This window comes from Mus musculus, chromosome 6 (assembly GCF_000001635.26).
Source record: "Mus musculus strain C57BL/6J chromosome 6, GRCm38.p6 C57BL/6J".
Classification (NCBI taxonomy): domain Eukaryota; kingdom Metazoa; phylum Chordata; class Mammalia; order Rodentia; family Muridae; genus Mus; species Mus musculus.
In genome coordinates, this window is record NC_000072.6 from 131,233,414 (window position 1) to 131,248,163 (window position 14,750).

A 14,750-nucleotide genomic window follows, 5' to 3' on the forward strand; every position below is an offset into this window, starting at 1 on the left:
GGTCTTCTGGAACCTTGGCATTCCCATAGCACGAATGCCCCCAGATTTGGCCCTGCGATAGTGTGGAGGGTCTTGCATGCTTTCTTACAGTATTTTACAGGATAAGAGTTGGAAATCTCAGGGCAAGCTTAGTAAAGTATACTTAGAATCTTCATTACAGTCAGGTATTGCAAACTACATTACGCATTAGAAGTAGGTGAATTCTTCTGACAAATGGAGATTCCCTACAGATACTTAAAAGAACAGCCAAGTTACTCTCATATGCAAGAATTTACCAAGGCCTAGGAAAAAGGGGCCTGTGGTTTTAAGAGGAGCTACAGAACTACATTATTTATGATAAGGTCTGCTAGAGCAGAATCCCCCTGGTGCTAGCTTTCACCAGGCTCAAACGAATAGCATAAATTGTGACTAGGGTGTGAAATTCTCTCCTGGCCCCTGTCATTATTATTACCTGTAAACATTGCCTGGTTCCTGACAGTCCTTTGAAGGCATCCCTTTGTTTTGTGTCAGATAATTTCAATGTACCTTGCCTGCTGTGACAAGCTACTCCTTTTTAGCCTCCCTATTTGTAGTGCCTCCCTACTCCTTTGTTTTCTGTATTATATAAAACTGATGCTAACTTTGACAAAAATTACATTCAGATACACACACTCTCTGTGCCCATGTCTGTTTGTCACCCTCAGTGCCAACTCCTTGCTCATCTGTAACCAGAACCCCCTGATTTCTACCGCTGATTGAGGGAGGCTGACTGAGGCCAGTGCGCAGTACACACACACACACACACAAACATCAAAATTACAGGAAATAACAATCATTCATCATAATATCTCTCAACATCAATGTACTTAATTCCCCCAGTAAAAAGAAACAGGCTAACAAAATGGATGAGTAAACATAACCCATCATTCTGCTGTATAAAAATAACATATCTCAACAACAAAAATAGTCATTATTTCAGTATAAAATGTTGGAAAAAGGTTAACCAAGCAATTAGACCCAAGAAACAAGCTGGAGTATCCCTTCTAATGTCTAATAAAATAGGCTTTCAAAACAAAAGCAATCAAAAGAGACAGGGAAGGACACTTCATACTTATCAAAGAAAGAATCCAAGAGGAAATCTGATTTCTGAACATCTGTGCCTCAAATGCAAGGGCACCCACATTTGTGAAAGAAGTATTAGTAAAGTTTAAATCACACATTGAACCCCACACATTAGTAATTTGAGACCTCAATAACCCACTCTCACCAATGGACTGGTCATCAAGACAAAAACTAAACAGAGAAATAACAGAACTGCTGAGATTATGATTCAAATGGGCTTACCAGATTAAACATTTCACCCAAACACAAAAGTGTGTGCATTCTTTTCACCACTTCACAGAACATTCTTCAAAATTGACCATATAATTAATCACAATGCATGCATCAACAAATACAAGAGTATTGAAATAACCACAACATCTTACAGATCACGATGGATTAAAGCTGGACTTCAACAACTGAAACAACATATATCATACATATTCATGGAAAGTGAACAGTTCATTACTCAATGATCCCTGGGTTTTAGGGAAAAAATTAAAAAAGATATTAAAGAATTTCTAGAACCCAATGAAAATGATGGCACAACGTACCCAAACTTATGGGACACTATGAAAGCAATACTAAGATGAAAGTTCTTAGCATTGACTGCCATCATAAAGAAACTGGAGAGTTCTTACAAATAAAAAGTACATCTAAAGGCTCTATTTTAAAAAAAAATGTAAACACATCTAGGAGGAGTAGATGGCAGGAAATAATCAAACTCAGGGCTGAAATTAATCAGTTAGAAACAAGATTAACAATACAAATAATCAAAGAAACCAAGAGTTGGTTATTTAAGAAAATCAACATGATAGGCAAACCCTTAACCAAAATAACAAAAAGACAGAGAGACTTAGCCAAATATACAAAATCAAAAATGAAAAGGGAGACATAACAACAGAAACCGAGAAAATTAAAAAATCATTAGGTCGACCTTCCTGGTGAGAGCACAGGGGTCCACCAGCCCGAGAGGTTTGTGCCTCAGGCCCCGGCAGGAGCCTTGGCTCCGGGACTCTGCGGAGGGCAGGCTGCATGGGTGACGGTGTGGAATACAGAGGCCAGCCATTTCTGGGACAGGCGAGAGCCACAGAGCTTCTGAGGAGGAGCCATCTTCGGCTCCAGACAACCGGCCACCTTCCTGGCCAAAGCAACGCAGCTTCTGGGAAAGATCCTGTTCTGGGCCTTCATCTTCAGCCAGTAGAAGGTCCAAACACCAGATAACTGTGCACCTTCCCTGAAAGAGGAGAGCTTGCCTGCAGAGACTGCTCTGACCACTGAAACTCAGAGGAGAGAGCTAGTCTCCTACGTCTGCTGATAGAGGGTAACATCATCAACAGAGGAACAATCTCTAAACAAAGACAACTATAACAACTAACTCCAGAGATTGCCAGATGGCGAAAAGTAAACGTAAGAATCCTACTAACAGGAACCAAGACCACTCACCATCATCAGAACCCAGCAATCCCACTTCACCCAGTCCAGGGAATCCTAACACACCTGAAAAGGTAGACCTGGATTTAAAAGCATTTCTCATGATGATGGTAGAGGACATAAAGAAGGAATTTAATAACTCACTTAAAGAAATACAGGAGAACACTGCTAAAGAGTTACAAGTCCTTAAAGAAAAACAGGAAAACACAACCAAACAGGTAGAAGTCCTTATAGAAAAACAGGAAAACACATCCAAACAGGTGATATAAATGAACAAAACCATACTAGACCTAAAAAGGGAAGTAGACACAATAAAGAAAACCCAAAGTGAGGCAACACTGGAGATAGAAACCCTAGGAAAGAAATCTGAAACCATAGATGCCAGCATCAGCAACAAAATACAAGAGATGGAAGAGAGAATCTCAGGTGCAGAAGATTCCATAGAGAACATCGGCACAACAATCAAAGAAAATGGAAAATGCAAAAAGATCCTAACTCAAAACATCCAGGAAATCCAGGACACAATGAGAAGACCAAACCTACGGATAACAGGAATGGATGAGAATGAAGATTTTCAACTCAAAGGACCAGCAAACATCTTCAACAAAATTATTGAAGAAAACTTCCCAAATCTAAAGAAAGAGATGCCCACGAACATACAAGAAGCCTACAGAACTCCAAATAGACTGGACCAGAAAAGAAATTCCTCCCGACACATAATAATCAGAACATCAAATGCACTAAATAAAGATAGAATACTAAAAGCAGTAAGGGAACAAGGTCAAGTAACATATAAAGGCAAGCCTATCAGAATTACACCAGATTTTTCACCAGAGACTATGAAAGCCAGAAGAGCCTGGACAGATGTTATACAGACACTAAAAGAACACAAATGCCAGCCCAGGCTACTATACCCAGCCAAACTCTCAATTACCATAGATGGAGAAACCAAAGTTTTCCACGACAAAATTAAATTCACCCATTATCTCTCCACGAATCCAGCCCTTCAAAGGATAATAACAGAAAAAAACCAATACAAGGACGGGAACCACGCCCTAGAAAAAACAAGAAGATAATCCCTCAACAAAACTAAAAGAAGACAGCCACAAGAACAGAATGCCAACTTTAACAACAAAAATAACAGGAAGCAACAATTACTTTTTCTTAATATTTCTTAATATCAATGGTCTCAACTCCCCAATAAAAACACATAGACTAACAGACTGGCTACACAAAAAGGACCCAACATTCTGCTGCTTACAGGAAACCCATCTAAGGGAAAAAGACAGACACTACCTCAGAGTGAAAGGCTGGAAAACAATTATCAAAGCAAATGGTCTGAAGAAACAAGCTGGAGTAGCCATTTTAATATCGAATAAAATCGACTTCCAACCCAAAGTCATCAAAAAAGACAAGGAGGGGCACTTCGTTCTCATCAAAGGTAAAATCCTCCAAGAGGAACTCTCAATTCTGAATATCTATGCTCCAAATACAAGGGCAGCCACATTCATTAAAGAAACTTTAGTAAAGCTCAAAGCACACATTGCATCTCACACAATAATAGTGGGAGACTTCAACACACCACTTTCACCAATGGACAGATCATGGAAACAGAAACTAAACAGGGACACACTGAAACTAACAGAAGTGATGAAACAATTGGATCTGACAGATATCTACAGAACATTTTATCCTAAAACAAAAGGATATACCTTCTTCTCGGCACCTCACGGGAACTTCTCCAAAATTGACCATATAATTGGTCACAAAACAGGCCTCAACAGATACAAAAATATTGAAATTGTTCCATGTATCCTATCAGACCACCATGGCCTAAGACTGATCTTCAATAACAACATAAATAATGGAAAACCAACATTCACGTGGAAACTGAACAACACTCTTCTCAGTGATGCCTTGGTCAAAGAAGGAATAAAGAAAGAAATTAAAGACTTTTTAGAGTTTAATGAAAATGAAGCCACAACGTACCCAAACCTATGGGACACAATGAAAGCATTTCTAAGAGGGAAACTCATAGCTCTGAGTGCCTCCAAGAAGAAACGGGAGAAAGCACATACTAGCAGCTTGACAACACATCTAAAAGCTCTAGAAAAAAAGGAAGCAAATTCACCCAAGAGGAGTAGATGGCAGGAAGTAATCAAACTCAGGGGTGAAATCAACCAAGTGGAAACAAGAAGAACTATTCAAAGAATTAACCAAACAAGGAGTTGGTTCTTTGAGAAAATCAACAAGACAGATAAACCCTTAGCTAGACTCATTAAAGGGCACAGGGACAACATCCTAATTAACAAAATCAGAAATGAAAAGGGAGACATAACAACAGATCCTGAAGAAATCCAAAACACCATCAGATCCTTCTACCAAAGGTTATACTCAACAAAACTGGAAAACCTGGACGAAATGGACAAGTTTCTGGACAGATACCAGGAACCAAAGTTGAATCAGGATCAAGTTGACCATCTAAACAGTCCCATATCACCTAAAGAAATAGAAGCAGTTATTAATAGTCTCCCAGCCAAAAAAAGCCCAGGACCAGACAGGTTTAGTGCAGAGTTCTATCAGACCTTCAAAGAAGATCTAATTCCAGTTCTGCACAAACTATTTCACAAAATAGAAGTAGAAGGTACTCTACCCAACTCATTTTATGAAGCCACTATTACTCTGATACCTAAACCACAGAGAGACCCAACAAAGATAGAGAACTTCAGACCAATTTCTCTTATGAATATCAATGCAAAAATCCTCAAAAAAATTCTCAATAACCGAATCCAAGAACACATTAAAGCAATCATCCATCCTGACCAAGTATGTTTTAATCCAGGAATGCAGGGATGGTTTAATATACGAAAATCCATCAATGTAATCCATTATATAAACAAACTCAAAGACAAAAACCACATGATCATCTCGTTAGATGCAGAAAAAGCATTTGACAAGATCCAACACCTATTCATGATAAAAGTTTTGGAAAGATCAGGAATTCAAGGCCCATACCTAAACATGATAAAAGCAATCTACAGCAAACCAGTAGCCAACATCAAAGTAAATGGAGAGAAACTGGAAGCAATCCCACTAAAATCAGGGACTAGACAAGGCTGCCCACTTTCTCCCTACCTTTTCAACATAGTACTTGAAGTATTGGCCAGAGCAATTCGACAACAAAAGGAGATCAAGGGGATACAAATTGGAAAAGAGGAACTCAAAATATCACTTTTTGCAGATGATATGATAGTATATATAGGTGACCCTAAAAATTCTACCAGAGAACTCCTAAGCCTGATAAACAGCTTCGGTGAAGTAGCTGGATATAAAATAAACTCAAACAAGTCAATGGCCTTTCTCTATACAAAGAATAAACAGGCTGAGAAAGAAATTAGGGAAACAACACCCTTCTCAATAGTCACAAATAATATAAAATACCTTGGTGTGACTCTAACTAAGAAAGTAAAAGATCTGTATGATAAGAACTTCAAGTTTCTGAAGAAAGAAATTAAAGAAGATCTCAGAAGATGGAAAGATCTCCTATGCTCATGGATTGGCAGGATCAACATTGTAAAAATGGCTGTCTTGCCAAAAGCAATCTAAAGATTCAATGCAATCCCCATCAAAATTCCAACTCAATTCTTCAACGAATTAGAAGGAGCAATTTGCAAATTCATCTGGAATAACAAAAAAACCTAGGATAGCAAAAAGTCTTCTCAAGGATAAAAGAACCTCTGGTGGAATCACCATGCCTGACCTAAAGCTTTACTACAGAGCAATTGTGATAAAAACTGCATGGTACTGGTATAGAGACAGACAAGTAGACCAGTGGAATAGAATTGAAGACCCAGAAATGAACCCACACACTTATGGTCACTTGATCTTCGACAAGGGAGCTAAAACCATCTAGTGGAAGAAAGACAGCATTTTCAACAATTGGTGCTGGCACTACTGGTTGTTATCATGTAGAAGAATGCGAATAGATCCATACTTATCTCCTTGTACTAAGGTCAAATCTAAGTGGATCAAGGAACTTCACATAAAACCAGAGACACTGAAACTTATAGAGGAGAAAGTGGGGAAAAGCCTTGAAGATATGGGCACAGGGGAAAAATTCCTGAACAGAACAGCAATGGCTTGTGCTGTAAGATTGAGAATTGACAAATGGGACCTAATGAAACTCCAAAGTTTCTGCAAGGCAAAAGACACCGTCAATAAGACAAAAAGACCACCAACAGATTGGGAAAGGATCTTTACCTATCCTAAATCAGATAGGGGACTAATATCCAACATATATAAAGAACTCAAGAAGGTGGACTTCAGAAAATCAAATAACCCCATTAAAAAATGGGGCTCAGAACTGAACAAAGAATTCTCACCTGAGGAATACCGAATGGCAGAGAAGCACCTGAAAAAATGTTCAACATCCTTAATCATCAGGGAAATGCAAATCAAAACAACCCTGAGATTCCACCTCACACCAGTCAGAATGGCTAAGATCAAAAATTCAGGTGACAGCAGATGCTGGCGTGGATGTGGAGAAAGAGGAACACTCCTCCATTGTTGGTGGGATTGCAGGCTTGTACAACCACTCTGGAAATCAGTCTGGCGGTTCCTCAGAAAATTGGACATAGTACTACCGGAGGATCCAGCAATACCTCTCCTGGGCATATATCCAGAAGATGCCCCAACTGGTAAGAAGGACACATGCTCCACTATGTTCATAGCAGCCTTATTTATAATAGCCAGAAGCTGGAAAGAACCCAGATGCCCCGCAACAGAGGAATGGATACAGAAAATGTGGTACATCTACACAATGGAGTACTACTCCGCTATTAAAAAGAATGAATTTATGAAATTTCTAGCTAAATGGATGGACCTGGAGGGCATCATCCTGAGTGAGGTAACACATTCACAAAGGAACTCACACAATATGTACTCACTGATAAGTGGATATTAGCCCCAAACCTAGGATACCCAAGATATAAGATACAATTTCCTAAACACATGAAACTCAAGAAAAATGAAGACTGAAGTGTGGACACTATACCCCTCCTTAGAATTGGGAACAAAACACCCATGGAAGGAGTTACAGAGACAAAGTTTGGAGCTGAGATGAAAGGATGGACCATGTAGAGACTGCCATATCCAGGAATCCACCCCATAATCATCATCCAAACGCTGACACCATTGCATACACTAGCAAGATTTTATTGAAAGGACCCAGATGTAGCTGTCTCTTGTGAGACTATGCCGGGGCCTAGCAAACACAGAAGTGGATGCTCACAGTCAGCTAATGGATGGATCACAGGGCTCCCAATGGAGGAGCTAGAGAAAGTACCCAAATGGCTGAAGGGGTCTGAAACCCTATAGATTGAACAGCAATATGAACTAATCTGTACCCCCAGAGCTCATGTCTCTAGCTGCATATGTAGCAGAAGATGGCCTAGTCGGTCATCAATGGGAAGAGAGGCCCCTTGGTCATGCAAACTTTATATGCCCCAGTACAGGGGAACACCAGGACCAAGAAGTGGGAGTGGGTGGGTAGGGGAGCATGGCAGGGGAGAGGGTATAAGGAACATTCGGGATAGCATTTGAAATGAAAATGAAGAAAATATCTAATAAAAAATGAAAAAAAATGACTCTCCTTCAGAAGTTATCAAAGTCAGTAAATCTTTACATAGGGTTGGGGCTTCACGAGACCCCTCCGACTCCATGTTGGCTATTTAAGTCTTGATCTTGTGTGAGTAACCAGGGCCACTGTGAGTTCCTGTGGGTGACAACTATGTCACATCCAGCGAGCAGCCTTTCACAGCACCCCTCATCCTCTAGCCCTTCTAATGCAATCATCTTTTTTAAAGGAATTATTTAAATTTTAAATTATATTTAAAATGTATCCTACCTAAACAAAATCTCTGTGTATTTTGTTTCAGCAGCAGTGTGAGAAAGATGAAAGATGTCCACGATGGGGGAGTAAACAATTGAATTCATTAGAAGTATGGAACTCAAGCCATCTACAGCTCAAAATGGAGCAGATGATTTTCTTTAGTTTTTGAACATAACATTTTTTTTTTGTATTCCAAGCTTTTGTCCTTTTTTTGTTGCTGTTGGCTGTTTTCTTTATTTACATTTCAAATGTTACATACATTCACCAAATTCTCCCTTTTAATCATTCTTTTTTTAAATTTTTGATTATTTTAGATGACTTTCCTCTGTAGTATTCATTGCATCTTTCTTCCATAATTTATATGTTTTGACAAAATTAAATGTGAATTTTTCTAAGATGAAAAAAAAAAAAAGATAACAACCCACCCAAAAAACCTTCGACCCAAAATGTGCCCTGCCTACAAGATGGGCAGGACAAAGTTTCATGTGCACTGAAGTGAAGATATGTCACGAGCAGGCCATGTATTTGAAAACAAGGCATAAGGAAAATACACACACACACACACACACACACACACACACACTTGTTTTTATGAATGAATCCATATGGATACTGAGAACATTTTAGCATAAATATTTTGTAAATACACTCTTGCTGGAAACTTTTATTTTCTGTCAGCAACAAATGTGGAGATCTGAATTTGCTCAAGAACCAAAACAAACTGAATTTCTCAAGGATTCGTGCTTTTCTAACCACCTGAAAACAGTAGGAGCTAGAATGGCCATTGAGTTCTAGATATTGTAAGATTCTCCTAATCCAAACAGATATTTCTAGGGTTCCAGAACCCTATATGAAATAAGGAAACGCAAAACCATTAATTCACATATCACCAGCATCATTAACTGCTAATTAGACTTCAAGTCTTGAATTAAATAAACAATACAGAATATACTTTGTTCAAAATCCCTGCCATACCTTTGTTCTGTGAGCAATCTAAAACAATCTTGGTTTTCCTGAGGCATCTGTTCTGTTCTCTGTTGAGGTAGTGCAGGCTATCATTGAGGGCCTTACACTCTGAAGACTTATTTCTTAACATTTCTTCCATTAAGGAGCTGTCATTTTTCATGACCTGGTACTCTTGACGGAGGTTATTTAGAGTTTTCTCCTGTTCATGTTTCTCTTGTCCATCCCGGAAAACTAAAATTAATAGCAGATATAAAACACCAACAGTGTTCATAATGTGTAAATGTTAAAGTAAGATTTGAGATAAAGCCCATGTTGACAACCAACACATACCATTTCTTTAATTGCTACTTAGACATTTAGAAAGTAACACTTAAATTAGCTAACTATAGAAATGTGAACATCTATTTCGCTCCATCAGCAACTTCAGTGTAAAGTATAAGATACAGCTGAATTAAATTGTGGTGAAAATACCATATCTTCTAACTACTTCGTTTTTTTCACACCCACAACTTACAAATAAGTACTTAAGTAAAATATTTGGTGAACACTTAACACACACCGAAAATATGAAGTAATAAAGGTGAAGAACCAGCACAATTCAGCTTGGACCAGATGGATAACTTAGTATCCAGGTATGTAGTTATGAATTAGCACAGCCTGGGGGTGATTTCCTCTAATGATGTGAAGGAATCCAATATGACTAAAGCTTTAATATCTCTGTACAGATCTAGTCTATTTACTTAACCATGACCTCAATATACACTGAGGAAAAATTAAAATAAAGTCATCATTTCTTTTGCACAGAAGTTTCTCACAGAATTTTTACCTAAGATTCACAATCATCTGAGCTCATAAGGCAGATTATCACCAAGCCCAAAGAAAGAACAGAATCACAAAAGAGACAGAGCAGACCAGCTCCCAACAGCCCCAGAGGTAACAGATTAGGTATGGAAGAGAACAGGCCATTATAGTATTTCAGGAAAAAAAAAAATGAAGTCCAGAGCTATGTGGCTTGTCTCCTGGTTGTAGGCAAGTTAGTGAACAGAGTGTGTATCTGCATAATTAATGTCCAGAGTTATCACTTACAAAGAAGATGTATACCAGTTACTCACTGTGTATCACCAACACTGCCACAGTTACCAGCAGAAGGAAACAGAGGATTCCAAGAACTATCACAATGAACTTCCAGGGGACTGAACACTCTTAAATCAAACAAACCAAGAAAATCATCACCATGAGAAGAGCAAATCTCAATACTAATTATACTTTTCCATTGTTTTGAAACAAGGGAATATTGGTCTCTAAAAATTTTGCAGAAGTCTGTGATACCAACTAACTGAAAATGTACTTTCAAAACTGTAGATTTCTGCCTAAAATGCACCCACTGTGCAAAATCCTACAAGAATGAAATTTAATGTTGATGTTTTTTAACCTATGGCCTTGTATACTAAATCCTCCTGACTCAGCCTAAAAAGAGCTGGATGGCAGGCATGTACCCTTATCCAGCTCTACAGGATCAAAAGTGCATCCTACAGAAAACACAGGAGGCACAGACACACTCTAAGTACAAGACAGCATAACTAAGGATGGAGATGAAGGAAAGAGGGATGGATGTTCTTGAGAACTGTTTGGGAACTGTGGCTGTTCTGTATACAGACCCATCATGAAAGGGGCTTAGAAGTCAACATTGTTTTTCCATAAATTCTATTTTTCTGTACATAATACTAAACATCATTGTGTGTCTGAGGTGGTCATAATGGGAAAATCAAGCAGCAAATTATCACACCAACTAAGTTAATGTTCTCAGCTTGAAGTTCAACTCTGAGAGTTTGTTCAGACTGACCCAAAAGGGGGAATAAAAAAGTGAGAGTTCCTCTTTTTCATTAATAAACAATATTATTCTTTAAGATTTTCAGAAACTCACACTGGGGTTTACTCATTCCCATACCCACTAATCCTCTCATCCCCTCTCTTCCTCTGCAATTTCCTTCCCAGGAAGAGACTTCCTCTTCTGATGTGTTGCATTAGACATTAAGGATACTTAAGACAATTAAAACTCCTTCAGCTGGAGTATAAGTATTCTTTCCTCTGCACACTTTTCATTTCTAAGGTTTTATTTCTCTAGAACATTTAATGTTTCTTCAGAGTCTAGTTTGTCTGTATTTTTAAAGGTTTCAGAACTTTTTATGAATAAACAAACAAAAGCAAAAGCAAACAAAACTTCTCTTAATGGGTTCTCAAATGTGACAGAATGTGTCTCTTCTCACTTCTCCATTCTCAAGAGCTTATTTCTTTGTCTCCCATTGTTCTGCTCTGCGCATCTGGCTTTCCTCTGTTATCAGCTAAGAGCCAATAGGATATTGTTTTCAAAAGTCAAAAGTTACAATACATTAAAAAAAAGAGGTGAATTTAGTCACTTAAAAACACTTACCTCTGTGGCCCACATCTCTGGGCCTTTGAGTCTCCTCAGGCCTCACTGGGTTCTGCAACCCTGAAGACTTATGAAATCTCAGAGTTGTGTAAGTGACCTCCTGCTCACTCATCTTGGAAGTATGTAAAGTACGATTTGTATTAAAATGTGGCCTCAAGTGATTTCTAAAGAAAAAGTTAAAATGTCCATCTTTAGGAAGATACCTGGATCTGATGCTGCATTGGAGTGGGAATGGGTGAGACATGATTAATTTTCTTAGTGGTCCAAACACCCTGACTCTGATTTCCTCACACACAAGTGAGACCTCTTTGCATATAATCTGCTTAAATGGAAAGAACTTTAAAAATAAGAATAAGTCATTACTATTTTCAAACTGCCTTTGTTCAAAATATTCTACATACATGAAAAAGTTAGGCAAAATTGCTACCACCATAAATCATTAAAACCCTTTAAAACTATTAATTCAAATAACAAAACTTAAAACTTTCTTTTAAAAATTAAATGTTTTGCTTTAAAATTATGTATACATTTTGTTAAACACATGAATATAAAAATGGTCTTGTCTTTTCAGTTATACATATCTATCCAAGTTTCCCAGACAACACTTTCAAAAGAATACGTGAATGTTAATACAGAAGATGACTAAAATTTGGGGTCCAACATAAATGTTTCTTGAGTTGAAGCTCAAACTCCTGAGATGTCCTACCTCTCCACCTAGCCACATCCTACATATTCTTCTTCCGGGCCAGCCTGGTAAATAGATGCAACTACGAAAGATCCTACTGAGTGGAATAACCCAGACCCAAAAAGACAAATGCCGCGTGGTCTCTGGCATCTGAGGCTCTGGCTCCCAGTCTTCACATATCCCACCTAACACGGAATACCTAAAGAAACCAGGTAAGTGGAAAGGATCATTGCATGGGTGGGGTATGGGAGCAATAGAGAGGGGAATAGCAGGATACAACCAGAAATTTAGTCCCAGATTATTCCATGTCCACAATCATTTCACATATTACATTCTAATACTTGATTTTGCCAAACAAGGAACCTATATAAAAATAAATTTTGTCACTATGCCATCATTAGCTAATGCCCATAAGGATTCAATCTGATAATATAAATAATTATATTACTAAATAGGAAATATTTATAATTAGTCTTCCCACTTACATTAATAACTGAGATAATAGCCCACAAATAATATGGAAAACAAACTGCATATTGATTGATTCTTCCCTAGATTTTTAATGAAGTTTTCTGAAATTATTCAATTTTCACTTGTTCCCTCTCTCTCTCTCTCTCTCTCTCTCTCTCTCTCTCTCTCTCTCTCTTCCTTTTTTTTTTGGGGGGGGGGCGGGGCTGGCTTTTTGTTTGTTTATTTCTTTGTTTTCAGGACAGCAGGGTTTCTTTGTGTAGCCCTTGACTATACTGGAACTAGTTCTGTAGATCAGGCTGGCCTCAAACTCACAGTGATAAACCTGCCCTATCTCATGAGGCTGGGATTAAAGGTGTGTGCCACCACTGCTATCCAAGATTCTTTAAGAAAAAGGAGTCTACCCGCTACAGAATACTTTTTTTTTAATTGTTATTATTGTTGTTGTTGTTGTTGTTGTTGGAGGATTGCCTGTGGCATGGTACATGTATGTCCAGAGGACAACTTTACCAAGTGAGTTCTCTCACTCCACCTTCAAGTGGGCTTCAGGGATCAAACTCAGGTGGCCAATCAGACTTGTGCAGCATGTAATTTCATATGGACCCATCTTACCTGGCTCCTAGTATTACTTCTTCTAAATGACTTAGATTTAAGCTTTTGACACAGTTAAATGAATGCCATAGATCCTCGCCCATAATTTCATAGCTCACAGCAGAAGTGACAACACACTCAGAAATAAAATAACGAACACAGAACTCCAATTTTCACATACTGCCCGAGTTAACTTTATCTGACACAACCAAGAGGGTTTCCCCATCAATCCTGCTGACAAGTCACAGCATGTAAAATTCTGATAGAAAAACACAAAAAGCAGCTGTTACCTGTGTCTCTACCAGGAAGTAATTCTGGTGAAGGGAATTAATCCACTAACTGAGGGACAAGTTGGCCATTCCTGGTCTGTATACACTCAGAGCTTCAAGAAGAATGACGGAACTGAATCATCTCTGAGTAATACTCCAGCTCATAACATTCGGCCCCTCCTCTTGATCTAAGCAAAAAGAGGAAATTGCATAATAAAAGCTGACTCTGACAGCAAAGGAAAGGACCAATGTATTCTGGCATATACTGCAATAGATTTCCATAATTGATAGTTGAATACTGAAAAGATACCACTCCTTCAGAGAAAGAAAAATAAGTGTCCTTAACAAAACCATAGGAAAAGAATGGGGGACTGAAATTCCCCTGCTTCTAATTTTGTAATAGGCTGTTGGAAATTTTCTTTTTCTATTTGAAAATGTTTACTTGTTGTTGAATTGTACTTATTGTACCTGTGTGTTTTACGAATACCTTTTAAAGGCATTTGCACTGTTAAAGTTCTTTTTTTTTAACTGTTAAACTAAGTTTTTTTTTATTTTTAGTTAGGTATTTTCCTCATTTACATTTCCAAAGTTATCCCAAAAGTCCCCCATACCCTCCCCCCAACTCCCCTACCCACCCACTCCCATTTTTGGCCCATTCATTCCCCTGCATAAAAAGTTTGCAAGTCCAATGGGCCTATGTTTACAATGATGGCTGGCTAGGCCATCTTTTGATACATATGCAGCTAGAGTCAAAAGCTCCGGGGTACTGGTTAGTTCATAATGTTGTTCCATCTATAGGGTTGCACATCCCTTTAGCTCCTTGGGTACTTTCTCTAGCTCCTTTATTGGGGGCCCTGTGATCCATCCAATAGCTGACTGTGAGCATCCACTTCTGTGTTTGCTAGGCCTCTGCGTAGTCTCACAAGAGACAGCTAT

General features: G+C 38.4%; 1 protein-coding gene across 7 annotated transcripts in view; it reads right to left on the reverse strand.

Annotated features, from left to right (window-relative positions):
- The window catches only part of Klra2 (killer cell lectin-like receptor, subfamily A, member 2), a 48,747-nt gene extending 34,444 nt beyond the window's left edge, over positions 1-14,303 (reverse strand). For 4 of the 7 annotated variants that reach the window (XR_001785100.1, XM_017321414.1, XM_017321416.1 and 1 more), the window contains exons 1-3: positions 11,802-12,257; positions 10,483-10,572; positions 9,380-9,601 (exon numbers count right to left, since the gene is read on the reverse strand). Coding sequence is in view for 6 of the 7 variants with exons in the window: in XM_017321414.1 (XP_017176903.1) it covers positions 9,380-9,601; positions 10,483-10,572; positions 11,802-12,234 (745 nt within the window). In the remaining variant the exon portion in view is untranslated. Of the gene's footprint in view, positions 1-9,379; positions 9,602-10,482; positions 10,573-11,801; positions 12,258-13,835 lie in introns of those variants that run through there. The other 3 variants (NM_008462.5, NM_001170851.1, XM_006505644.2) reach the window with 2 other exon arrangements.
- Between the last annotated feature and the right edge of the window lie 447 nt (positions 14,304-14,750).